The sequence below is a fragment of the Myxocyprinus asiaticus genome, chromosome 5 (genome assembly GCF_019703515.2).
Source record: "Myxocyprinus asiaticus isolate MX2 ecotype Aquarium Trade chromosome 5, UBuf_Myxa_2, whole genome shotgun sequence".
NCBI classification, from domain to species: Eukaryota; Metazoa; Chordata; class Actinopteri; order Cypriniformes; family Catostomidae; genus Myxocyprinus; species Myxocyprinus asiaticus.
In genome coordinates, this window is record NC_059348.1 from 39,581,154 (window position 1) to 39,607,974 (window position 26,821).

Here is a 26,821-nt window from a genome sequence, read left to right on the forward strand (position 1 = left end):
TGGGAGGGAATTTAGTCCAACTGTTATTTGGCCACTTAGTCCTCTATGGATATTGAAAGTACCCTAAGTAGATCTTTCAGTGTTAGAAACGTATCAAGAAAAAAGGGAAGGACAATCTTTATCAAGCAAACATTATATTTGGCTGTGTGTGTGGATCAAAAGATCCTGAATCTGGGCACACTGGCTCCAAGCAGACAGGTTGAAGTGTATAAGCGCACTACAGATCATTTGGCAGTGTTTACAGTAGAGATGATGGCAGTGATATGGGCATTAGAGTGGGTAGAGGAAATCAGACCAGGAAATGTGGTGATTTGCTCTGATTCTGTATCTGTTCTCCAGTCTATTAAACATTACTCATCTAAAAGTAGGCAAGATTTGGTGTATGAAATTATTCAAATGCAATCAAGGATAGTCAGCTCTGAGATTCACATTTGTTTTACATGGGTGCCAGTGCATATGGGAATTGAGGGAAATGAAGAGGCTGATAGTTTAGCAAAAAGAGCATTAAAAAGGGAGAGAGCAGAAGTAGAAGTGCCAGTTAGCAAGATGGAATGGAAAACTTAATTAAAAAGGTACTGATGCAAAAATGGCAAGAGGGATGGGAGACTGAGTTGAAAGGGAGACAATTTTATGAAATGCAATGTAAGGTGGGAACGGAAAAATCATTAGGTGGAAGTAAAAGTGAGGAGAGAATATGCACAAGGCTTTGATTAGGACATTGTGGGTTACATGGGATGCTAGTAATAATAGGTAAGCATCAGGATGGAACCTGTAAGTATTGTAGGGAGTCAGAGAATGTGGAGGATGCTATTCTACAATGCAGACAGAAGAGAAAGAGAATCACTTAAAGAAAGATTAAAAGGGCATGGAGTTAAGATTTTAATCTAAAACGATCCTCGATTAAAGGAATTGGTCGGAGCTTGTCACAGTTTTTAAATGAAACTATTTTAGTGGAAAGGATATAAATGAATCTAAAGAATAAATAGAAGGGGGAAAGGAATGTTTTTTATTTATTGATTTATTACTATTATATTATTATTTCTTTTCTTTTCTCCCCCTTCCTATTGGGCTTGGAGGGGCCTGGTGTGTACACCGGAGGAGCTGAACACAGCGTCGGTGGAGACGGGGTTAAGGGAAGGGAGAGTTTCATCAATGTTAAGAGTAGAGGGCATTATAGATTGCTAACCATGCAAGAAGAAAGAAGATGAAGTTTCGATAGATGACGATAACGCTCCAACTGATGGTTGCCAATCGCCGTTAAAGTTCAAAAAGAAGAAGAAAAATAATTTGACCAATCAGAGAGCCTCGTTTTCCTACGTGAATCATTTTTGACGAATCAGGGCTCTCCTTGTTGCATAGACTCAACCTAACAGTGACTGGCTGATTGTTGTAAGTTAGGCTGACCCATCATTAGAACACGAGGTATGAGACTGATGAAACTTAACTAACTTTGATAAGTAATGTTAGGGCTTAATCGTACTTAGACGTATCGTCATTTACATTTACTCAGTGTATTGACCGTGGCGAGCAAGTCAAATATTTTTTTAGAAAATTTTAAATTGTATCAGTCGGAAGTGTCAGTGCAACTGTGTAACAGTTATGTATTAGCTTTATTGTAGCAATGAAACATGTTTTTGTCTTCTCGAAAAATGCTTGACCACCGATTATCTGCATACATTTTGCTAGGGAAAAAATCTAAACCGGTTGCATATCAATTGGAGCTTGTGTGATGGTTTAGTACAAGACCGTTAGCTTGATATAAAGATACATAGTTATAACTTTAAAGTTACACATTACGTTAAGTTAAAAAGCGACAATCAGGTCTATCAGACGAGTTCTTTTATTTATGTGCCATCGACTGCTGCATATATTTATGTGTTTATAGTGACACCTTGTTCTAATAAATACCAAAACAAAATCAATATTGCTCTGTTCAAGACGACGCATACGTCTCCCCTGCTTTGTAACAGGGTCTTAAAGCGTCACTTTCACCTTCACTCCAGGGCTAAAGTGTCAGAATTGCTGAAGATGCCCCAGACAAACAAGTTTAAATGTGCTGCGGCCAGCAGCTTGGCTCAGTCTGCCGGTCCAGACCGGGGTGAACAACAACAACCACTCAGAGACCCGAACGCACCTCCAGGAGAAGGTGGTGGAGATGATAACCAAGGGGATCCTCAAATTATAAAATCTCCAAGTGATCCCAAGCAATACAGGTACAGTCCACAGATTCACATAACCCTAAACCATATCATTTTAGCACTGTGAATGGACACTGTGTACCTGGACTAGTGGTTTACAGTTTCAAGTTAGAACATGTCAAAACTTTTAATGGATCATTTTACATAATGAATGATATGATACTGAAGGATATGGCATAAACAAAAAATGAGATCGTACAGGTAAAACACAAGATCTTGTTACATATGTATGTACTTTGCGCAGGGATAGTTTGCATAAAAATGACCATCCTGTCAGCACCCTATTGTAAACCCATATGATTTATTTCTTTGAATCATAAAAGGGGATTTTACACTGAAAGGCCTCAGTCACCATTCACTCTAATTGCAGTGTTAATTATAATTTTTGGCTGAACTATCTCTTTAAGAGCTAATCCAGCTTCCAAAATATGTTCTCTCTTTTTCTTCCAGATTCATTGAGCTGAGTAATGGACTGAGGGCTCTTTTGATCTCTGATCTGAGCAGTTTAGATGGGAAAGCTGAAGATGAGGAGGAAGAAGAAGATTCAGAGGAGGAAGAGGCGGCAGAGGAAGAGGAGGAAGACTCAGGGGAGGGAACAGATGAAGAGTCTGAGGAGGAAGGGGACAGTCAGGACAGTGACTTTGAAGAGCTGGATGAGGATGATGACAATAAGAAGAAAAAGGGATGTGAAAAACAGGTTTGTATATTGGTCAGTAATGAATAGCAAAAGGTGATTTGAACCATTATCTGTGTATTGAAGAGGGATAATTCACCCCAAAACGAAAACTGTCATCATTTACATCATTTACATCCTTATTTAGTTTCTAACCATAAAGAGATTCTATCATCTGTGGGAGACAAAAGGACATTGTATTTCATTGTATAGTGACTGAGACTGTCATTCTGCATAAAATCTAAGTTTGTGTTCCATGGAAGAAAGAAAATCATACATGTTTGAAACAACATGAGGGTTAATAAATGGACTGAATTTTCAGTAAGTCTGACAATGTTTTTCTGAAATCAGTCTGCAGCTGCCCTTTGCATTGGCGTTGGGAGTTTCAGTGACCCTAATGACCTGCCTGGACTTGCACACTTCCTAGAGCACAGTACGTCACACCTGCAAGCATTCTGCGGTACTATAGCAGTTTATTCTTAGACATTGTTTACTTGACTGTATCCCTCTCTTTCACGTCTCAGTGGTGTTCATGGGCAGTGAGAAGTACCCTTCTGAGAATGGCTTTGATGCGTTCTTGAAAAAGCATGGTGGCAGTGATAATGCCTCCACTGACTGCGAGAGAACCATTTTCCAATTTGACGTGCAGAGGAAACGCTTCAAAGAGGCCCTTGACAGGTGAAGTAGCTCTAAAGATGTGATCCCATCACATCAGCTCTTACCTTTGAATGACGGTCTCTTTGTCTCTTTTTGAGTGCAATTGTCATAATTCACACTTCAATGCCCCTCTTTTGAATATTTTCTGAACCCAGAGCTTTAAAACAAATACATTTATTTATATGTATTAAAGGGATAGTTGACCTAAAAACGAAAATACCCTCATGTTGTTTCAAACCCATATGATCGTTCTTCCAAGGAGATGATAGGTAGAATGTTAGCCTCAGTTACTATTCACTTTCATTGCATATGTTTTTTTCATACATTGAAAGTGACTGGTGACTTAAGCTAACATTCAGCCTAACGTCTCCTTTTTGAACAACATGAGGGTGAGTGATGTCAGAAATGTAATTTTTGTGTGAACTATCCCTTTAAGCTTTGACCAGACAAAACCATTATCAGAGTGTGATCGTTGTTTTTGTCTCAGATGGGCTCAGTTTTTCATCTGTCCCCTTATGATTGAAGACGCCATTGATCGAGAGGTTGAGGCTGTGGACAGTGGTGAGTGAAATTTCAGTTCTAGATTTAAAGGAATAGTTCACCCCAAAATGAAAATCCTCTCATTTACTCACTCTCATGCTGTACCGGATTTGACTGCCTGACTTCTGCAGAACACAATCGAATATTTTAAGAAGAATATCTCAGCTCTGTAGGTCCATACAATGTAAGTGAATGGTGACCAAAACTCTAAAGCTCAACAAAGCACACAAAGGCAGCATTAAAAATAATCCATTCGACTTCAGTGGATAAATCCATGTCTTCTAAAGCAATTAGAACAAACCAAAATATAACTTATTTTTCACTGTACATCTTGTCATTGCAGTCTCTAGGCACGATCATAATTTCAAGCTTGATTGCTCTTACTGGAGCTTGGCTTATACACAGCATTAGATGGCACTAGAAAGTGTTATTGAGCTTGAAATCATGATCACCAAGGAGAATGCTGATGTCATGATTTATTGTGAAAAAGGAGTTATATTTTGGTATGTTCTCACCAAAAACCGATTGGATTACTTCTGAAGACAAGGATTAAAACACTGGAGTTATATGGATTACTTTTATGCTGCCTTTATGTGCTTTTTTGGAGTTTCAAAATTTAGGTTACCATTAACTTGCATTGTACAGATCTACAGGGCTGAGATATTTTCAAAAAATCTTAATTTGAGTTCTGCAGAAGAAAGTCATACACTTCTGGGATGGCATGAGGGTGAGTAAAGCCCAAAGCATACTTTGGTCAGAGCATTCACGTACAGAACGTGTTGTGCAAATCTTGTCATCAGCAGAGTGCTCGAGCACTGAACAGGTGCTGCCAGATTTTTCTAACCGCACGTCTTTTAACGCGCAGAATGCGCATGTGCCTGGAATAATTTGCACTAATTAGTCGATCCACGAGGTGGCAACTCATGCTTGAGCCATTGCTATCACGAAGAAATGCTGGAAGACTACGTAATCGGCGGTAAATAACAGGAGACGAAGGTAAAAACAACAACAGTAGATATGCATGTCAAGAGTGCATGTGCGAGGAGGTCAGGAGATACCTGGCATTTTTATAACTCGAGTCTGAAGGAATATAAAGACATCTTTGAGTTTAAACTCCTAAAGAGAAGTAGTCTGTTGTCTTGTACAGTCGTAGCGCACATGCGACAACTGCCTGTGTGCGCGCGCACTGTCAAATGAAGTATAGTTTGACAGGCTCTCGTTCGGCTGGATGCAGACACTGTGCGTTCGCGTCAAAATCAAAGTATACTTTCAGCTTAAATAATGAGAGAATTTTCATTTTTGGGTGAACTGTTCCTATAAAAGTCTTGATAGCTAGACAGAGCATGTTAACAGCCTTATGTATTCGTTACAGAATATCAGCTTGCTAAGCCTTCAGATTCCCATCGAAAGGAAATGCTCTTTGGCAGCCTAGCAAAGCCCAACCATCCCATGGGCAAGTTCTGTTGGGGTAAGTCAAATACTTCCATACACTTAACCATCTCTGAGTTGCAAACCTACTTTTAAGTAATTTATAAAACCTCTTGAATTGTTCTATAGCATAGTTTTTTCCTGAAAATTTATAGATTTATTTCAGCTTATTAAGCAGTCTTTTTGTATTTCAGGAAATGCACAGACCCTGAAGACTGAGCCTAGGGAAAAGAACATCAATGTTTACAAGCGACTGCGTGAGTTTTGGAAGAGGTACTACTCTGCCCACTATATGACCTTAGCTGTTCAGTCCAAAGGTAAGTAATGTAAGCAGAGCCTGACTCGGATATGGAATTTGTGGAGATATGGAGATATTTATAATATTTTAAAAATATTTAAAATATGGAAAAGTTTATTTAGTTGATTCGAAGGTGTCCTCTGGTCTTTCCCTCGTAGAGAAACTTGACACTCTTGAGGAATGGGTTAGAGAAATCTTCAGTCAGGTTCCCAACAAGTAAGTGGAACATAAGTGCTATTTAGAGTTGAGTAAAATGTGATGTTAATGTGCTTAAACAATTACTTCTCAATGTTTTCAGTGGGCAGCCAAAGCCGGATTTTTCAGGCCAAGTGGATCCCTTTGACACACCTGCCTTCAATAAACTTTACCGAGGTATATTACATAAAGTATTTTTTCATGGCAAGAGATAGCTCTTGCTTCTGTCTACAGTGGTTTTGGATAGGCAGTTTATGAGTGCTGATGATACAATAACTGTGACTCAAGTCACAGTTCATGTCCGTGTTCCGTGGAACACAAAAGGAGAAGTTAAGCAGAATGTTAGTCTGTCACCATTCCCTTTCATTGTATGGAAAAAAGATGCATTGAAAGTGAATGGTGACTAAGACCCAAATTATGCCTATCATCTTTTTTTCCACAGAAGAAAGTCAGTATGGGTTTGAAACAACATGAGGTTGAGTAAATGATAAAATAATTTTAATTTTGGATGAACTGTTCCTTTAACACAATACTAATGTCTTGTACATTTGAAGTCAGTACATAGCCAAATACATTTAAACTCAGTTTTTCACAATTCCTGACATTTAATCGTAGAAAACATTCCCTGTCTTAGGTCAGTTAGGATCACTAAATCTTTTTTTAATAATGTGAAATGAGAGAATTATTTCTTTCAGCTTTTATTTCTTTCATCACATTCCCAGTGGGTCAGAAGTTTACATACACTTTGTTAGTATTTGGTAGCATTGCCTTTAAATTGATTAACTTGATTCAAATGTTTTTGGTAGCCTTCCACAAGCCTCTCACAATAAGTTGCTGTAATTTTGTCCCTTTTCTCCAGACAGAACTGGTGTAACTGAGTTAGGTTTGTAGGCTTTCTTGCTCGCACATGCTTTCAGTTCTGCCCACAAATTTTCACAAATTAGATTGAGGTCAGGGCTTTGTGATGGTTGTCCTTAAGTCATTTTGCTACAACTTTGGAGGTATGTTTGGGATCACTGTCCATTTGGAAGGCCCATTTGATGTTGAAGATGTTGCTTCAATATATCCACATAATTTTCCTTCATGATGCAATCTATTTTGTGAAGTGCACCAGTCCCTCCTGCAGCAAAGCATCCCCACAACATGATGCTGCCACCCCCATGCTTCACGGTTGGGATGGTGTTCTTCAGCTTGCAAGCCTCACCCTTTTTCCTCCAAACATAACGATGGTCATTATGGCCAAACAGTTCAATTTTTGTTTCATCAGACCAGAGGACATTTCTCCAAAAAGTAAGATTGTTGTCCCCATGTTCACTTGCAAACTGTAGTCTGGCTTTTTTATGGTGATTTTGGAGCAGTGGTTACTTCCTTGCTGAGCAGCCTTTCAGGTTATGTCAATATAGAACTCGTTTTACTGTGGATATAGATACTTGTCTAACTGTTTCCTCCAACATCTTCACTAGGTCCTTTGCTGTTGTTCTGGGATTGATTTGCACTTTTCGCACCAAACTACGTTCATCTCTGAGACAGAATGCGTCTCCTTCCTGAGTGGTATGATGGCTGTGTGGTCGCATGGTGTTTATACTTGCGTACTGTTGTTTGTACAGATGAACATGGTACCTTCAGGCAATTGGAAATTGTTCCCAAGGATGAACCAGACTTGTGGAGGTCCACAATGTTTTTTCTGAGGTCTTGGCTGATTTCTTTTGATTTTCACATGATGTCAAGCAAAGAGGCACTGAGTTTGAAAGTAGGCCTTAAAATACATCCAGAGGTACACCTCCAATTCAGTATACCTCCTATCAAAAGCTAACTGGCCAATTGTCTAAAGGCTTGATATCATTTTCTGGAATTTTCCAAGCTGCTTAAAGGCAAAGTTAACTTAGTCTATGTAAACTTGTGACTCACTGGAATTGTGATATTCAATTAAAAGTGAAACAATCTGTCTGTAAACAATTGTTGGAAAAATGACTCGTGTCATGTACAAGGTAGAAGTCCTAAATGACTTGCCAAAACTATAGTTTGCTAATATTAAATCTGTGGAATGGTTAAACAATGAGTTTTAATGACTTCAACCTAAGTGTATGTAAACCTCTGACTTCAACTGTATGTTTGTTACAGTGGTGCCTGTCAGAAAAGTGCATGCCCTCACTATCACATGGGCTCTTCCACCACAAGAGAAGCATTACAGGTAAACTAGTCACGAGCTCTTTAGTTTTAGTTCCTCGTAGCCTCTAAAACACAGTGACCCACATTGAGATTCAGTTGAATGCTTTTGCAACTCCTTAACTGATGTTCAGTCCCAAAAATATTGACAAAAGTAACTTTCAGAAAAGAGCTTTGTAGTTCTAAAATATTGATTTTGTTTGTGCTTGCCTGTAATGATTTCCAGAGGCCTAGTATTTAAACCATATGATGCTTACTGAAATCTCTTTATGTCTGTCCTCAGGGTAAAGCCTCTGCATTACATTGCTTGGCTGATTGGTCATGAGGGAACTGGCAGTATCCTTTCCATACTCAGGAGGAAGTAAGTCACTTCTCTCTTGATGTAGTTTTTAGTAAATGGCATTGTGGTTCTGCTTTCATGTCACTTGCCGCTACACATAGCAAGAATGTTGTTTTGAAATGTCAGTTAATTGTTTTTTTTTTAACACCTGAATCTCTTTGTCTAGGTGCTGGGCTTTGGCTTTGTTTGGTGGAAACAGTGAAACTGGTTTTGATCAGAACACCACCTACTCAATTTTCAGTATCTCCATCACTCTGACCGATGAGGGCTACCAGAACTTCTATGAGGTCTGCAAAGGTCATCAGTCTATCGGAATATTGACTAACTACACTAATGTTGTTGAATGTGTCAGAAAACATCCACTACATTTACTAGCATCCTTATGACATAATATACTTTTCACATTTAATGGAATTATAGAAATACATATTACAAGCTGAGATACAGCATTGCTGGATGTGTGTAAAATAGGATTACAAGGCCTTTGAGGCACAAACACACCCTTTACCATTCTAAATGACAACAGACACAATTACTTTAAACCTGAGTGCCCAAATGAAAGCATCTGTGATAGTTCAGCTCGTTTTCTTCATTCAGGTTGCTCATCTGGTGTTCCAGTACTTGAAAATGCTTCAGACTCTTGGTCCCCAACAAAGGTAGGGCTTTTACAAGAAATGTACTAGTCTGGTGTCCAGTTTTATTGAAGAGGATCTATGCAGACCTTTAGCACACACAACACTGAAGAATGTAACTGGTAAGACTTCTCAACAAACTTTTAAAGCATCTTTCTTCTGCAGAATATATGAGGAAATTCAAAAGATTGTGTCCAATGAATTCCACTATCAGGAGCAGGTAACAGTTGATCTTTTTACACTGCTGTCAGTCTATGAATGATTTGTTGTTTACCTCCAGCATTTTTGTGTTCCTAACCAAGAGCCAATTAAACAAAGAGTTGGTGATGGGGACTTTGCTTTGTGTGGACTTACATTGTACTCGCAGTGTTGCTTTTACAGACTGATCCCATTGAGTACGTGGAGGACATCTGTGAAAACATGCAGCTGTTCCCAAAAGAGGACTTCTTAACTGGAGACCAGCTTATGTTTGAGTTCAAACCAGAGGTAGATGCCCTATCACAGACACTAAAAAGTATGAGTTCGGGTCAGGGTCAGGCTTGGGGCAAAAATACAACTGAAAGTGACAAACATGCCCTTAAAAATCTAAGTATGGGGATTTTTCCAGGGTTAGTCTAAAAATGTCTTCAGTTTTCCAAAATTTAAGGTCATAAAAAGTCTTAAATATCTTAAATTATACAACAAAAGTCTAAAGAGGTCTTAAATTTGGAGGCGGAAAGACAGGAATTGCGATATGATCTAATGTGATTATCAAACTTCAAAAGAATACGATTTAAATAAATAAATGCATGCGGTGCATCCTTCAAAGTGAAAACGTGGCACTGTTGTATTTTCTCTAAGAACGCAGGGTGCTTCCAGCTGTTGCAGAGCAGTTTACAACCATTAAGCCATACCGGAAATTTATGACAAGCGATCACTAATGATCAACTGATGATGATGATGATATAGTGTTGATGAAATATGACAATGTTTACTTTAAATTGTTTATATTGTATTACGTTATAGATTATTGTAGGAGTGCACATTTTATTTCCCTTATTTGTTTGAATGAGCAGCTGGAAGAGGTGAAGTGCAAACATTTCAAAATAAGACTCCCCAGTTAAAGTGCATCTGGAATTTAATTAAATTCGGACTCTTGTAGCCTGTGTCTGGCCCTCCCCATCACTGGAAGAAAAGACTAAGAACTTTTAATATAGGCTTCCAATTCTAAAAAAAAAACTATCGGCAGACTAACTAGCTTTCTTTCAACACCTTATCAAATCAGCACAATCCAATATCGGTCGACCTCTAATTTGTATATATTTATATAATGGTACATAAACCAATTTTAATGAGATATATGTGGAAAACATGTATTGAGTATTTTAAACTTGCGTATATCCTGTTTTACTGATAAACAATGTTAAGGAATGTGTGTTCCTGCCTGTTTAAGTAAGAGTCTGTGATACATTATTTTGAGATTGTGTTGGTTTGTTTTGGTATGGGGTTACGGTATTTTATTTGTTCAGGTCTTGAAAAAGGTCTTAAAGTCTTAAATTTGATTTTAAAAACTCTGCAGCAACCCTGTTTTCATTTGTAACATCTGATATAGTACATAATATTCTATTCTTAGTCTTGTTATATATATATATATATATATATATATATATATATCTCATTACATAAGATATATATAATGAGTTTGTTAATTTAATTGTATGGGTAAGAGGTAATACATTCTCAGTCTAATTTATTATTGAGGAATTTCACATAAAAGTATGACGGTTCATATATATATATATATGATTAGAAAAAAATTCTCATGATTTACTCACCCTCATGCCATCCCAGATGTGTATGACTTTCTTCAGCAGAACACAAATGAAGATTTTTGGAAGAATATCTAGACTCTGTAGGTCCATACAATGCATGTGAATGGTGTTTAGTCCTTTGAAGCTCCAAATATCACATTTGGCATAAAAGTAATCCATAAGCTTCATTGGTTTATTCAGTGTTTTCTGAAGCGATCCAATCGGTTTTGGGTGAGAACAAACCAAAATATAACTCCTTTTCACTGCGATCATGATTTCAAGTTCAATTATACTTCCAAACGCCATCTAACGCTCTGCGCACGTGTCAGGCAGTAGAAAGTGTAATTGAGTTTGAAATCATGATCATGTCTAGAGACTGCAATGGCAAGTTGTACAGTGAAACAGGAGTTATAATTTGGTTTGTTCTCACTCAAAATTGATTGGTTTGCTTTCATTGCCTTTGTGATGTTTGGATCTTCAGAGTTCTGTTCGCCTTTCAGTTGCATTGTATGGACCTACAGAGCTGAGATATTCTTCTAAAAATCTTCACTTGTAGTTCTGCAGAAAAAAGAAAGTCTGGGATGGCATGAGGGTGAGTAAATGAAGGAATTTTCTTTTTTGGATAAACTATCCCTTTAATATCTGACATTGGTACATATTTGTGCTGTTTAAGCATGCCTAGCACACACAGGAACTCCTGATAATCAAAGGCGTTGAATTGTTTCACTTTCTTAGGTGATCTCTGCTCCATTGAACCTCCTCACACCAGAGAAGGCCAACTTGCTCCTTTTGTCCCCCGAACATGAAGGCCAGTGTCCACTTAAGGAAAAGTGGTTCGGGACCCATCACAGTATGGAAGGTTTGTATATCATTATAATTTCTGAAAAGTAGACAGTTTGGCAGGAGTAGACAGACCACTTGTACAGAAATTAATGAGTGAAATCGCAATGCTCAGCATGCCGACTGCTTGCTTTTCAGGTCAAAGAGCCTTTCTGATAGATGTGCTTGCACATTAGCCTGAAAAATATTTTTGTAGCATGCAAAACTGATTTGACATTATAGAAACATAATCTTGACAAAAAGTTTTGGCAAACTTACTTGCCTTAAAGTGATAGTTAACCCAAAAATGAAATTCTGTCATTTACACTCATGTCGCTCCAAACCTGTATTACTGACTTTCTTCTGCAAAACACAAGAGTTTTTAAAGAATGTTTTTGAAGAACCATTTTTGTCCATTCAAACATATTCAAAATATCATCTTTTGTGTTCCACAGAAGAAATTCATAAGGGTTTGTGATTGATGACAGAATTTTCATTTTTGGGTGACTATCCCTTAAAGTAAACTTTGTTTGGGTACCTTAGAAGCTATGTGAGTCTTACGCATTTAGAGTCAATATTTGTTCAGCCTGGAAGTAAGTCAGGATGTGGAGAGACAAACAGCTGCTAGAAACATGTTTTCCCCTCTTTTGGCACACAGACATACAGCAACACTGGAGAGATCTCTGGGCTGGAGATTTTGGTTTAAACCCAACACTTCACCTTCCTGCTGAGAACAAGTTCATCGGTAGGTGTGCTGTAATGTTTTGCTTCTGCAGTGAACAGTGGAAGTTTATTCTAAAATCCTGTTTTAAGACCGTTTGCAATTGGGCTTGAGTTGTTTTCTCTCCATTTTTAGCCACTGATTTTGCCCTCAAAACATCTGACTGTCCGGACACTGAGTACCCTGTTAGAATAGTAAACCATGACGGAGGATGTCTGTGGTACAAGAAGGATAACAAGTTCAAAATCCCCAAAGGTGTGGATGTGTTTGTGACTGTATCGAGTGTTAAAGAGACAGTCATGTACACGTGGGGTTCAAAAGTCTGAGTCCACTTGTGAAAAGGTTTCTATTTAGCATTTTTTAGTTTAGCACAGTTTTTTGATGACAGATTAGTTTCTCAGCATGACAATTTAAGTGAAAAGTTGAATTGAAAAAGTAACATGAACTTCTTGGTGATCCTCTTATGTGCTTCAGTGGAAGCAAGGAAAACGTACCTTTTGTTCAAAGGCGTTTACATGTTCAACGTCACAGCATTTGCTTACATTGCAATTGTGACCTAGAAATAGTACTGGATCCTAAAGGATTAGTTCACCCAAAAATGAAAATTCTCTCATGATTTATTCGCCATTGAGCCATCCCAGATGTGTATGACTTTCTTCTGCTGAACACAAACTAAGATTTTTAGAAGAATATTTCAGCTCTTTAAGTCCATACAATGCAGATGAATGGGTGCCAAAATTTTGAAGCTCCAAAATTCAAATAAGTACCTCAGACGACTCTGGTGGTTAAATCCATATCTTCTGAAGCGATATGATAAGTGTGGGTGAGAAACAGATCAGTATTTAAATCATGTTTCCTTCACTTTCACTTTCTCCTGTTTTGGGTGATTCACATTCTTCAGGGCAAGCAGGTGAATTTATGAAGGAAAAAAATTAATATTGATCTGTTTCTCACCCACACCTCTCATATTGTGTCTGAACACATGGATTTAACCACTGGAGTTGTATGGATTACTTTTATGCAAACTTTATTTGGATTTTGGAGCTTCAAAAGTTTGGCACCCATTCACTTGCATTGTATGGACCTACAGAGCTGAAATATTTTTCTAAAAATCTTCATTTGTGTTTTGCAGAAGAAAGTCATACATATCTGGGATGCCAGGAGGTTGAGTATATCATGAGATAATTTGCATTTTTGGGTGAACTATCCCTTTAACCTTTTCTTTGTTTTAAATAATAAAAAATAAAAAAAAATCCAAAAACATTCTCTTTCTAGGTTTAAATTAGATTTTAAATCCCAGATTTTCAATGTGAACCCCCACTGTACCTGATGTCGACTAGGAAAATTTGTTGAGTGTCTCCATGCTCAATTACCCATCTCACACTTTGATTTTTTTCCTCTTCCTCCAGCATATGTGCGGTTCCACCTCATATCACCTGTGGTTCAGAAGTCTCCTAAAAAGTAAGCTGAAGATCATGTACAAACGTGTAGTCGTACGAGCGGATCTTCTTAATGCTGTAGCCATGGTAACCTTATCTAGCCATTAGGGTGTCCGCTCAGGCTTTAAGAATCATTTCATGTCTGGTTTCTATTCTCGTCCATTTATTTACCTTTCTTTCTGTCTTTCTCTTTCTCACTTCCATTTAGCCTGGTGCTTTTTGACCTGTTTGTGAATATCCTGGTGCATAACCTGGCCGAGCCAGCCTACGAGGCCGACGTGGCTCAGCTGGAATATAAACTAGTGGCTGGGGAGCATGGCCTGGTCATCAAGGTTAAGGGTTTCAACCACAAACTGCCTGTAAGTAACACTCCCATTTTCAGGTTATTTAAAGCAATTAGTTCCAGATTTTAAAATAGTTATTATTTCCCTCTTTTCTCCCTGTGCAGTTGCTGTTCAACCTGATTGTGAATTATCTCGCTGATTTCTCTGCCACTCCTGATGTTTTCAGCATGTTTACGGAGCAGCTGAAGAAGACCTATTTTAACATCCTCATTAAACCCGAGAAGCTTGGAAAGTATGTCTCCTTTGTATTCACTTAAATTGCATTTCTTGTGGCTTTAGTACACTTTTTGCCATGGCCAAATTTGTACCCACCAATTTATGATATAGCTACCCTCACAGCAGGGAAGTATCTAATACAGAGGAAGCATCTCTGATTGTTGCGCAGATGTTTTTATTTTGTTTGTGCGTGAGTGCTGATCCAGCTCTGGAATTTTTTGTTTTTGATATGTTACCAAATGGTCACTGCAGTTGTTATGGACCTTTTTTTACAGACTTTGATGATGCATTTCTGCCCTAATTTTGCTGTAACTTTTTTAAATTAATGTAAATTTATAACATTTTTATTTGTTATATTACCCTTAAATTAATATATATATATATATATATATATATGTATAAAAATAAGGTCAACACTGCTGTGATGGGGTTTGACATGCAGCTGCTGAGGCAGTGACAGCAAATTTAGCCTCTTTCTCTTCTTACTGCTGTAATCCATCTTATTTTTTCTCTTTTGGAAAGTTTTACAAAGGTGTCCCCACTCCTGATATATACAGTACATTATCTGACATACTGCTGCAATTTTAGTTTATTAAAGTAAAAAGTAATAGGATGCCAGATTAGAACTGACTAGAACTGATATTTGTTCCGGATCCTATATGCCATCCAAACTGTCCGCACTTTTTATTTTTATTTTTTATAAACAGTGATGTCCATGCTTGTAGCTATTGCTGTTAAATGAAAAACATTGCCCTTCACATCATATCTCTGTCTTTCCTTATTTCCTAATTATTTCCTATTACTCAGAGACGTGAGGCTTCTGATTTTGGAACACTCTCGATGGTCGACCATCCAGAAGTACCAGTCGGTGGTAGATGGGCTCAGTGTGAATGAGCTCATGGAGTTTGTGAGCAGCTTCAAATCAGAGCTGTATGCTGAAGGATTAGTGCAGGGAAACTTCACTAGTGCTGTGAGTTTCACCCATAGTTTTTACATTCTTTTTGATATAAACCTTTTGTATGTACCTTATTTGTTTTTAAGGAATATTGCTGGGTTAAATTCTAGTGGTCGACCGATATAGGTTTTTTAATGGCCGATGCCGATATATCACACAATTTAATATAGTAAATAACAAACATAAAATTGCTAAAAATAATAATACACTCTTATTTAGCACTATATTTACTACATTTCACATAAAAATAATATTTTATTTTAAATGGTAGATAGCAGTTTCTTCTGATTTCCGTTTAGTCATCAAATTTTAGTAATTTATTTGCACATGAAGAAATTGTTAATATATTAGGAAGAAAGAAATAACAGTACACACAGTAGTCCAGCAACCATAGATAGCATGTCCACGTTAACAATCGCATTTTCTAACTACCGAATCAAACCAGTTGTACATACAGGGCATATTGAATAAGACATTTGCTTATAGCACACGTGAAGGGCTTTTACCTTGGGCTGCATCCGAAAACGTAGGCAGCTGACTTGCTACCTTGCTGCCTAATAGCTTAACTGACAGTTGTTTTGAATGAATGGAACTCTAAAGGAAACTGTTCTCAGCCTGGATCACCTGCTTGGATTGTTAGGGCGTGACCGTCATGATTTGTGAATGAGAGGAACTTTTGATCCTGATTCTGAAGTTTTTGATTCTGGCTGATTGAATACGTGCTTCAGAGGAAGATATTAGATGAGCGCTCGACGGGAAGAAAATGCTGAATTTACATCTGTTTAAACGAGATCTGCATATTTGCAGATGGTATATAATAGACGTTTTATATTTGCCTTTTATCATTAGAAAAGTGACAGGGAACTGCTGAGAAGCTGATAGAATACATGCTTTTGAGTTAAATGAGTGCTCCACAGGATGCTGAAGTTGTGTGAGGTTGGGTTATTACATCTGTTTAAACGAGATATGCGCATATTTGCAGACAGGATATGATATTAGATTTATTTATATTTATTGCATTTTTAGCATTAAACAAGACAGTTAAAAGTTACAGGGAACTGTTGAGGAGAGAGAGCAAGAATGAAACAGGAGAGCACTTTAACATTATGAGCTCAAACGCGTCTGCCATGGCTCTGATATGTGAACCATTTAAATGACACTGTGTTGCACACCGGTCTATTATTGTAGTAACACGATGGCACAACAAAATGAACTGTGACTGCTCGTTAACATAACATGTCTCAGTTGCTTCACATGCAAGCAGGCGATTCTCGGTTCCCTCAAGAAACAAATCGGCCAAAGGGGAAAATTTAACGGCCAATGCGATAATTAAGAAGTTAGAATATCGGCCGATTTATCGGCCTCTGCGATTATATCGGTCAACCCTTATAAAAAAAAAATAAAAATACTCTACATATCACAACAATATCTGTGGCATGCATCATCAATTACCTCAGCAAGTACCTCAGTCTCCTACTTCAGTTTGTAAAAGCACACAAAAAATGTGTTGACAGAAATGCAGTTACAGTAAATTGGAAGTCTATGGGGCAATCATTGACTTAGTTGTAAATGCATGACTGTCAACTTTTTTGTTTTTACAGACTGAGGGAGTTCCTTTTAAATATAAAGCTTTCAGTAAACATGTAGAACTACAGATCTGTGAAGAATGTAATAACATGTATATAGTGAATTTGTAATTTTTCATTTCTTATCGCCTGCAGGAATCCATGGAATTTTTGCAATACGTTACAGAGTAAGCACTTGACTTTTTATAATAGAATTTGTGGTGTTTTGTAGAGCTGTATGCTTAAAGGTATAGTTCAACCAAAAATAAACATTCTCTTATCATTTATTCACCCTCAGGCTATCACTGATGTGTCAGACTTTCTTTCTTCCACAGAACACAAACCAAGATTTTTTTGAAGAAAATCTCTGCTCTGTTGGTCCATACAATGCAAGTGAATGGTGACCAGATCTTTGAAGATCAAACAGCATATAAAGGCAGCATAAAAGTTCTCCATACGACTCCAAAGGTTAAATCCATGTCTTCAGAAGTCATATAATAGGTGTGGGTGAGAATCAGATAAATATTTAAGTCGTTAAATCTCCAATTTCACTTTCACTTCCACATACTTTTGTTATTTAGCGATTCACATTCTTCATGCATATCGCCACCTGGTTGGGGCTAGTAAAAGGTGTAGATTAATAATAAAAAAGAACATAAATATTTGTTTTTCACCCACACTTATATTGCTTCTTAAGATATGGATTTATCCACTGGAGTCTTATGGATTACTTTTATGCTGCTTTGAAGCTTCAAAGTTCTGGCCACCATCACTTGCATTGTGTGGACCTACAGAGCTGAGATATTCTTCTAAAAATCCCACTTATGTAGAAGACAGAAAGTCACAGGCATGGTGGTGTGTTAATTATGAGAGAATTTAAATTTTTGGGTGAACTATTCCTTTATATTTTTTCCCCTTAGCAAACTGCAGTTCAAGAAGTTGCCAATAGAGGTCCCTGTTCTCTTCAGAGTTGTAGAGCTCCCTCAGAAACACCATCTCTGCAAAGTTAAGTCTCTCAACAAGGGCGATGCAAACTCTGAGGTCACTGTGTATTATCAGGTAATACCAGTTTATAATATTTCAAACAGTACATTATACCTCTTACTATTAGGTTCAAAAACTACAGCACATAATTTCATGAATATATGCATGAATATGAAAAGCCCAAATACAAATATGAAATGTCCATCCTATAATAGCAATGCATTGTTTTTCTGTATTGTCCCTAATGTCACCCTGTCTTTGTAATTTCTATCCTTTGTCAGTCTGGTCTTAAGAACTTGCGTGAACACACTCTGATGGAGCTGCTTGTGGTGAGTATGACTATAGTGCTTGAATTAACATTGTGCCATGGATAGCAAGGGTGTGAAATATTATATGAGTGCAAAAGGATAAGAGCAGCCTGCCCAAGGTTCTCAGTTATTGCACTCTAGGGTGCTGAGCACATATCTGCATAGACATAAGCTCAACTCATCCACTTTACACCGAAGACTGACTTTGGATGCTGTCCAGCTTTCTGTCTTTCTCAGCAGTTACTTTAAAACACTCTGAAAAGTTGAGTTGGCTCTCATTTTAAAGTGTGATGTACTGTCCTACTCTATAGCTGCAGGCTAGAGCATGTTCCTGCATGGGGCGGATTACATCAGCTTCGCCAAGGTTGCAAAATGTAAATTTTCACTTGCATTTGTCGCTTGGTGGGTGTTACATTTTATTTGCATTACAACATTTAAATAAATCACCACTATCCTGTTTCTCACCAATTTGTGTACCTTCTAACAACCTTTAGTTTAACATAGGTTTATCTCAAGGTTTCTGTTTTTTATCCTGAACTCTGTGTGTTGACATACATGTGGAATAATTGGTCCCAAAGGAATAGTACACCCAAAAAATGAAAATTTTTACAAAATTTACTCTCACTAATGTCGCTCCAAACCCAAATTACTTTATAATAAATGTATAGTGACTCCGGTCTTTTGGACAGAAAACACCTGCCATTAAATCATGGTAAAAGAAATTGATACTCCAGCACTATATTCCAAGTCCTCTGAAGCCATACGTTCACTTTGTATGAATAACGAAAAGTTCATTATTCACTCTATAATCAAATAAATTCATTAATAAAGCGCTGAAATCAAATATGGCGGTTATGTCGATAACGTCAAACCTCATTGGTTTTCATTTCGCAGAGTTTTGATGTTAGGTACCTAACCGTCATATTTAATTTCAGCACTTTATTAAATTAAATTTAGAGTGAATAATGATCTGTTCATCACACACAGTGATCAAATGGCTTCTGAAAATTTGAAATATAGTGCATGAGTTTTCCTGTTTCCTTTTTACTGTTGTTTAATGGCGTTGTTTTGTTTGTTTTTGGTCCTTTTCGGAGCTTGAAAGTCTCTGGTCACTATTCACTTTTATTATATGGCAAATAAACCCAGTGAAGACAATGTTAGTGTGAGTAAATAACTAAAGAATTTTCTTTATTTTTTTTAAGCCACCAAAACGAAAATATGAGGAACGAAATCTGTCTTCACGTTTGATGCTGCGAGTGACACAATGACCACTGCACTGTTTGTCGCTAATGCTAGGAAAAGCAGCTAAATAATTCTATTGTCAAAGGGACAAAGTATTGTTTTGAATAATATTAATGCAAAATACAATTTCATGGATGTTAAGAAAATATTTCTGGCATTAAAGGAATAGTTTACCCAAAAATGAAAATTTGCTGATAATTTACTCACCCTCAGGCCATCCAAGAGTTTCTTTCTTCATCAAAACAAAATTTAAGACTTTTAGGATTTCATTTCAGGCCTCCTCCTCTAAACAATGCAAGTGAATGTACTCCATTTTTTGATGGTCCAAAATGCATATTTAGGGTGCATCAAAATAATCCACACGATTCCAGTCTACAAATAAAGTTCTTCTGAACGCAAACGATTGATTTATTTTTAGAAACAAAACAATACTTATATACTTTTTAACTACAAATGTTCGCTTCCGTACAGTTCTGTAACGTGCGCTCATGAGAGGGATGACGTAAGCTCGTTGGTAAGGTCACGCGTCACGTGGAGGAGTCAGGAAGCACGTCATTGTTTACAAGAGAAACTTGTGCCGTTCACAAACCAAAACAAGTTAAAAACAATATAAAATAAAATCAAAATAATTTCCTAATAATAAACGATGTAAACAATGACGCGCTTCCTGACTCCTCCACGTGAAGCGTGACCTTACCAACAAGCTTGTGTCATCCCTCTCATGAGCGCACGTCACAGAGATGTACGGAAGCGAACATTTGTAGTTAAAAAGTATATAAGTATTGTTTTGTTTCTAAAAATAATCAATCGTTTGCATTCAGAAGAACTTTATTTGTTGAATGGAGTCGTGGATTATTTTGATGCACCCTAAATATGCATTTTGGACCGTCAGAAAATGGAGTACATTCACTTGCATTGTTTAGAGGAAGAGGCCTGAAATGAAATCCTAAAAGTCTTATTCTGTTATGATGAAGAAAGAAACTCTTGGATGGCTTGAGGGTGAGTAAATTATCAGCAAATGTTCATTTTTGGGTGAACTATTCCTTTAAAATGTTTTCAGTAGATCTGTAATTGCCAAGTGTGACACACAGGTCATTTTTGACCCTTTTGGTGCTTTTCTTTCTTCTGTATTGTAGATGCACATGGAGGAGCCGTGCTTTGACTTCCTCAGAACCAAAGAGACGCTAGGGTGAGTCTTTAGCACAGGGACTATATGGTTAAGACATGATCTTGCTGCAGTTGCTGGTTTTAATTAGTTGTACTCAATCTGTTTTCACAGATATCACGTCTACCCCACCTGTAGAAACACATCAGGTGTCCTTGGATTCTCAGTCACAGTGGAGACTCAGGCCACAAAGTTCAAGTGAGCTCTCGCTGTGCATTTTGGTTGCAGTTCTCTGTTGCATCAGAATTATCTGATTTATGCACTGAAGTTCGCAGCTGTAGCCTCTTGACTCCAAATTCATAATTAACCTTTATCTCCACCTCTATCTCAACTAAATTGCAGTGTTTCTTTTCTCTTATTGGTTCTCATTATTTCTGAAATGAAGTAAAACCTTCACTGAATGTTAAGTTTGGCCGAGTTCAGAATGGAATACTAGCTTACTGAAAACTGTGCAGTACACATTGTGTACAGCTTACTAATGAAAAAAAAAGCGAAACGGTTTGCATTGTGAAATAATATGGATAAACATTTCGAACAGTAGTCACGATGCATGTTAAATGCAGCGAGTGGAGTCCAGCTATATTTAAAATAAAACAGGTATGTCCTTATTTTAAATCAAGATTTGAATAAAAATTACTTTTCATTTGGCAGTCCAATCAAATAACGAGTTAAGAAATGGAAGGTCATGTCTAGTGCATTTTATTGTGGTATACAGTGTTTTACGCAGTAAGTTCTGATGTATACGTCACATTTTGGCAAAATTTGCACACTGTGCAGCATTTAAACTGATGAGCAAAAACATGCCTAGTATGCTGTTGGTCCTCCGCGTGCCACCAAAATGGCGCCGACCTGCCGAGGCATGGACTCTTCAAGACCCCTGAAGGTGTCCTGTGGTATCTGGCACCAAAATATTATCAGCAGATCCTTCAAGTCCTGTAAGTTGTGAGGTGGAGCTGCCGTGGATCGGACTTGTTGGTCCAGCACATACCACAGATGCTCATTCAGATAGAGGTCTGGAGAATTTGGAGGCCAGGGCAACACCTTGAACTCTTCATAATGTTCCTCAAACCATTACTGAACGATGTGTGGCAGGAGGGCATTGTCATGCTGAAAGAGGCCATTGCCATCAGGGAATACCTTTGCCATGAAGGGGTGTACCTAGTCCGCAATGATGTTTAGGTAGGTGGCCCATGTGAAATTGACATCCACATGAATGGCCAGACCCAGGGTTTTCCAGTTGAACATTGCCCGGAGCTTCACACTCCCTCCACCAGCTTGTCATCTTCATAATAGTGCATCCTGGTGCCATCACTTTCCCAGGTAAATGCCGCACAGGTACATGGCCATCCACTTGATGTAAATGAAAACGGGACTCATCGGACCAGGACGACCTCCTTCCACTGCTCCAAGGTCCAGTTCCGACACTTGTGTGCCCATTGTAGGCGTTTTTGACAGTGGACAGCGGTCATCATGGGCACTCTGCGGATACGCAGCCGCATACACAGCAGGGTATGATGCACTGTGTGTTGTGACACATTCCTCCCGTAATCATTAAAATTGTCTGTGACTTGTGCCACAGTAGACCTTATGTCATTTCGGACCAGACGGGTTAGCCTTCGTTGACCTCAAGCATCGATGAGCCTTGGGCACCTAACACCCTGTTGCCGGTTTGTGGTTTGTCCCTCCTCTGATCATGGTAGGTACTCACTACTGTTGACCGGGAGCACCTCATAATCTTGCCATTTCAGAGATGGTCTGACCCAGTTGTCTGTTCATAAGAATTTGGCCCTTGTCAAAGTCGCTCAGGACTTTACTCTTGCCCATTTCTCCTGCCTTCAGCACGTTGATTACGAGAACTGATTTACCATCTAATCTACCCTGACCTTGACATGTAGCCTTATTAGGAGATGATCAATGTTATTCGCTTCACCTGTGAGTGGTCATTATGTTTTGGCTCATCAGTTTATATACAGCCACAACTTTAAAACCACCTGCCTAATATTGTGTAGGTCCTCCTCATGTTGCCAAAACAGCACCAACCCGCATCTCAGAATAGCATTCTGAGATGCTATTCTTCTCACCACAATTGTACCGAGCGGTTATCTGAGTTACCGTAGACTTTGTCAGTGCGAACCAGTCTGAGACTGTGCGTGAAAATCCCAGGAGATCAGCAGTTACAGAAATACTCAAACCAGCAAGAAACTTCCCAACACTGATTACATTGGGCGTGCTTCATCTGCGCATCCTCTTCTGTCATGCGGACAATACATGGCATGCAGCACGCAAGCGCCCTCTAGCGGCAGATGACTGGATAGCCAGCCTTATCAAAGTCTGCAGCCATTATTATTGAACGCAATTGTCCTCATGGTAATCGTGGTAATCCGAGCGATCATGGAGTGAGAAACAATGCCGATGACTTAAAAAAAAAAAACCTGATGTGTGCTGACTCAAAGGTCAAACTAAAGTGGCTCATAATATATTTTTTAAAAATTATCGCAACCTGCTGGCTAAAACCTTTAATGTCACAGGAATAATTGAAAAGACACACTTCTTGCTGCTCTTATCTGCGTTCTGAGACATCAGCACTCACGGAACATAATAAATGGTACAGCCCTTTAAAAAGGGACTGTTCACACCAAATGTGTTTTTTGCATCCATATGTGCTGTTTTTTTAAATAGTTTTTCCATGTAAACATACGCTAGACAGACGTCTTTGAGTGTTATGTCACAACTTGCTGTTTTTCAGTGTCTCGCACTGAACCGCCAAGACACTGTATACACATTGAGATGCCTGTATTCTGTTCCATTTGTTGCACTACGTCAAGCTTTTTTTTAACTCAAGAATGCGTTCAGCCTTACAGCCTCAATTTAATTCTCTTAAAATGAATGGCTTCTACTCTGACCCCAAGGTCTGTACTTCCTGTCTTTAAAACTCACTTTTTCTTACTCAATGTTTTTCCTGCGTTCCAGCACTGAGCTGGTGGAGACGAAGATCGAGGAGTTCCTGGTGAGCTTTGGAGAGAAGATGAATGGCTTGAGTGATGAGGCTTTTAAGACACAGGTAACTGCTCTCGTCAAGCTGAAGGGTTGTGAAGACACGCATCTCGGTGAGGAGGTCGACAGGAACTGGACCGAGGTGGTCACACAGCAATATGTCTTTGACAGACTCAGCCGAGAGGTGAGGAGCCCTGTTGTGCATGAGCAAATCTGACAGTTCTGTAACGCGTTAATGATGAATTGTTGGAAAATGCTCTGCCATTTTTATTTTGTACTTGTACAACAGATTGATGCACTGAAACTCATGACCAAGGCTGAACTCGTGAACTGGTTCATGGAACACCGGGGTGAAAACAACAGGAAGCTTAGCGTGCACGTAAGTTCACCTATCTCACTCTTGAGATTCATCTATGCAGGTGAACCTAATTACAGTGATTGCAAGGCAGTATTCTTGAAATTACACAAACACTGAAGCTATGTTATCACAGGTACTCCTCTAAAATAATTGAGGGTTCTGCTTGAAATTTCATATTTGTGCTTGGATTAAATGCAAGTGTAATTTGCAATTGTAATGTGTAGTCCATTAATGTAAATGCTGTTGTAGATAACAATCTGAAGGTTGATTGGTGTCTCATTAGGTTGTTGGTTATGGAGTAGAAGAGAACGACCCTCCTAGTGAACATCCGGCTGCTAAAGGTGAGGAGGAGGAGGGCAGTAAGATGTCATTGTATGGGGAGGTCTCCAAACTCACCTTTCTTCCGGCTTCCTCTTTACTGGCCTCAGCAACGACCATCACAGACATCCGGGCCTTCACCTCCACCCTCAACCTCTACCCTTACCACAAGATTCTCAAATAAACAGCCAGCATGGACTTACACACTGCCAAGCAGACAGACCCCCTACCTCTATCTTCCATCTTCTCTCGTGTCGTCTGTCATATTTGAGCAAAGATGAGTCGGGGCAGCAGTCTCCCGATGCTCTCACACTTGAGAAATGTGCTTCAGACGTGTGCTTTCATATCCTGAGCCCTGCTGTTGGAATGACGTTGCTGTGAATGGTGTGTGTGATTTGTGAGTGCGGGCATGGATGGGGCTCAGTCATGGGGGTCTTGCTGATGGACACAGATCAAGAGAGGTCTAATTATATCCCTCCCTGGCTATAGTGGACATTTAGAGCATAAACATGACTGTAAAATCTACTCATGTTGTGTATTTTATCAATAGGACTGCAGTTTTACATTTTGTACTAATGAATTCATACTGTTGTTACACAAAATTAATATATTTGAATTAGATGCATAAGAGAGATTGTTAAACTGCTTTTTATGTGGCCAGGTGATGATGCCTGATAGTGAGGATGGGTAATGATGCTCAGAGATGTGCATTAGAGTGGAGCGTGCATGACCAAAATGATGGTCCCTTTTACTGCTGTAGTATCATTCTGCATTTGGCACACCTTCAACCTGTGAACTGAGGAATGGCTAATGGCACTGCTTGACTTCAGAGTGTGCAAATATATTTATTAAAAGCACTGTAAAACCGATAATGGCTTGGCTGCATTTGATCGTTTTCATCTTAATTATGAGTAACATTTTGATTTAAAATCTGATTTCAGTCAACATGAAAATCAAAATGAACCCCAGTGTTTCCTGTACTGCTGTTTAGCAGTACCACGGCACAAGAAGTTGTGAAATAGCAGTGTAGAGTTAATGTGATGTCATAAGAGCTTGTCCCACAAAGTAACATCTAAGACAACACATTTTTCAAATGCGATGCATTCGCTGGCTGCACTCAAAAACATTGTGACTAGCATAGTCCTATTCATGAACAAATGACTCGCCAACTCATGAGATATCAGTCTGAAGAGTTGTTCACTAAATGAAATCCCTGAATCAGTCAGTGCAATATCTGACTCAATCACTGAATCGGAAGCAGACTTTCTGTTGTGCAACTCGAAATTAAGGACTGTACTTAAAGTATTGTGAAACTTACAATAATTACAGTAATTAATAGATATTACAGTTGTTCATATGACAGCATGTTAAAAGATAAACATTAGCAACTGTTTTTTGTTATATTTTAATTGTAATTTAAAAAAATAGATTTCTACTGAAAAAGTAAAAAAGGACATATTGATCTGTTTCTCACCTACACCTATCATCGCTTCAGAAGATATGGATTTAACCACTGGAGTTTTGTTGATTACTTTTATGCTGCCTTTATGTGATTTTTGGAGCTTCAAAGTTCTGGCTACCCTTCACTTGCATTGAATGGATCAACAGAGCTGAAATATTTTCTAAAAATCTTAATTTGTGTTTAGCAGAAGAAAGTCATACACATCTGGGATGGCGTGAGGGTGAGTAAATGATGGGAGATTTTAACATTTTTGGGTGGACTATCCCTTTAATTAAAAAAAAAAAATACACCCAAGAATTAACACAGCCAACACAATCCAGGCACCACATGGAGTTGGCATTGTGTCTCCTTGTCCAGGCAGGTGGCACATAGCAGCACAGCAAGAGAGTTGATCTCTGTGCTCTAAAATAGCTCACCTCTCACCACCACCACCTCTCGTTGTTCAGATATTGCTGGCCTGAAGCAGTCTATAGATGTGCAGTACACTGGTTAGAGTTTCATCAGTCTGCTGAAATGGATCAAGTTTTAAATATTTAGACTGTCTCAAAGTGCACTGCTGGCCTTGTGTCAGTTCATTCATCTGAATCTTAGTTATGATTGTCAGTTGATCTCGCATCCTGCAGGGAATCTTAAAAACAAGCTGCTTAAGTGGAGGGCATACCTAAGTAAGAAAACCGTTAGATGATATGAATAAGGCAGATGTAAATGGAAGAAGTCAGCTTCCTTCTCGGAAATATTCTCAGCTTAGTCATCGAGCTCTGGGCCTTGTTGCTCTTTCGTACGGATCATGTTAATTATTAGAAAGATTCATTCATTAATTCGTTGAAAGACATGAGTTATATGCCTCCCAGGCATCAATGCAAAGGGAATGAAACAAGGGCTTCTGTTAGGCAGGTTAATTGGGTCTGGCCTTTCGATAGTAAGATGGTGTCTGATTCTAGATTTCATTCCCTCCAGTTCAATTAATTTAATACCAGATAAATACATAGTTGTAATTATAACTCATTTCATTTT

General features: G+C 38.5%; 1 protein-coding gene across 4 annotated transcripts; it reads left to right on the plus strand.

Moving 5' to 3' along the window:
* The first annotated feature begins 1,317 nt into the window (after positions 1 to 1,317).
* LOC127441560 (nardilysin-like) lies at positions 1,318 to 25,728 on the plus strand. 4 transcript variants are annotated; one of them, XM_051699126.1, is made up of 31 exons: positions 1,318 to 1,422; positions 2,004 to 2,213; positions 2,649 to 2,895; positions 3,223 to 3,304; positions 3,396 to 3,549; positions 4,016 to 4,089; positions 5,441 to 5,536; positions 5,691 to 5,813; positions 5,953 to 6,010; positions 6,093 to 6,166; positions 8,111 to 8,180; positions 8,439 to 8,516; positions 8,662 to 8,782; positions 9,093 to 9,151; positions 9,293 to 9,347; positions 9,509 to 9,613; positions 11,653 to 11,776; positions 12,395 to 12,481; positions 12,593 to 12,712; positions 13,867 to 13,918; positions 14,105 to 14,255; positions 14,345 to 14,472; positions 15,264 to 15,426; positions 17,133 to 17,164; positions 17,897 to 18,035; positions 18,242 to 18,289; positions 20,647 to 20,699; positions 20,790 to 20,873; positions 23,646 to 23,853; positions 23,959 to 24,048; positions 24,311 to 25,728. In XM_051699126.1, exons 2-31 carry the CDS (start codon positions 2,029 to 2,031, stop codon positions 24,527 to 24,529), a joined length of 3,279 nt encoding a protein of 1,092 aa, XP_051555086.1. In that variant the 5' UTR covers positions 1,318 to 1,422; positions 2,004 to 2,028; the 3' UTR covers positions 24,530 to 25,728. The 4 variants fall into 4 exon arrangements, with proteins under 4 accessions (XP_051555086.1, XP_051555085.1, XP_051555087.1 ...); XM_051699125.1 differs by having other exon boundaries at positions 1,368 to 1,422; positions 1,971 to 2,213; XM_051699127.1 differs by lacking the exon at positions 1,318 to 1,422 and having other exon boundaries at positions 1,772 to 2,213.
* The last annotated feature ends 1,093 nt before the right edge of the window (positions 25,729 to 26,821 follow it).

Excerpts from the sequence above, each read along its gene's own strand:
- LOC127441560 (XM_051699126.1), top strand. The coding sequence starts at position 2,029 with ATGCCCCAGACAAACAAGTTTAAATGTGCTGCGGCCAGCAGCTTGGCT. Across the intron at positions 8,181-8,438 it reads CCACAAGAGAAGCATTACAG|GGTAAAGCCTCTGCATTACA; the intron begins GTAAACTAGTCA and ends GTCTGTCCTCAG. Across the intron at positions 12,713-13,866 it reads CAAGTTCAAAATCCCCAAAG|CATATGTGCGGTTCCACCTC; the intron begins GTGTGGATGTGT and ends CTCTTCCTCCAG.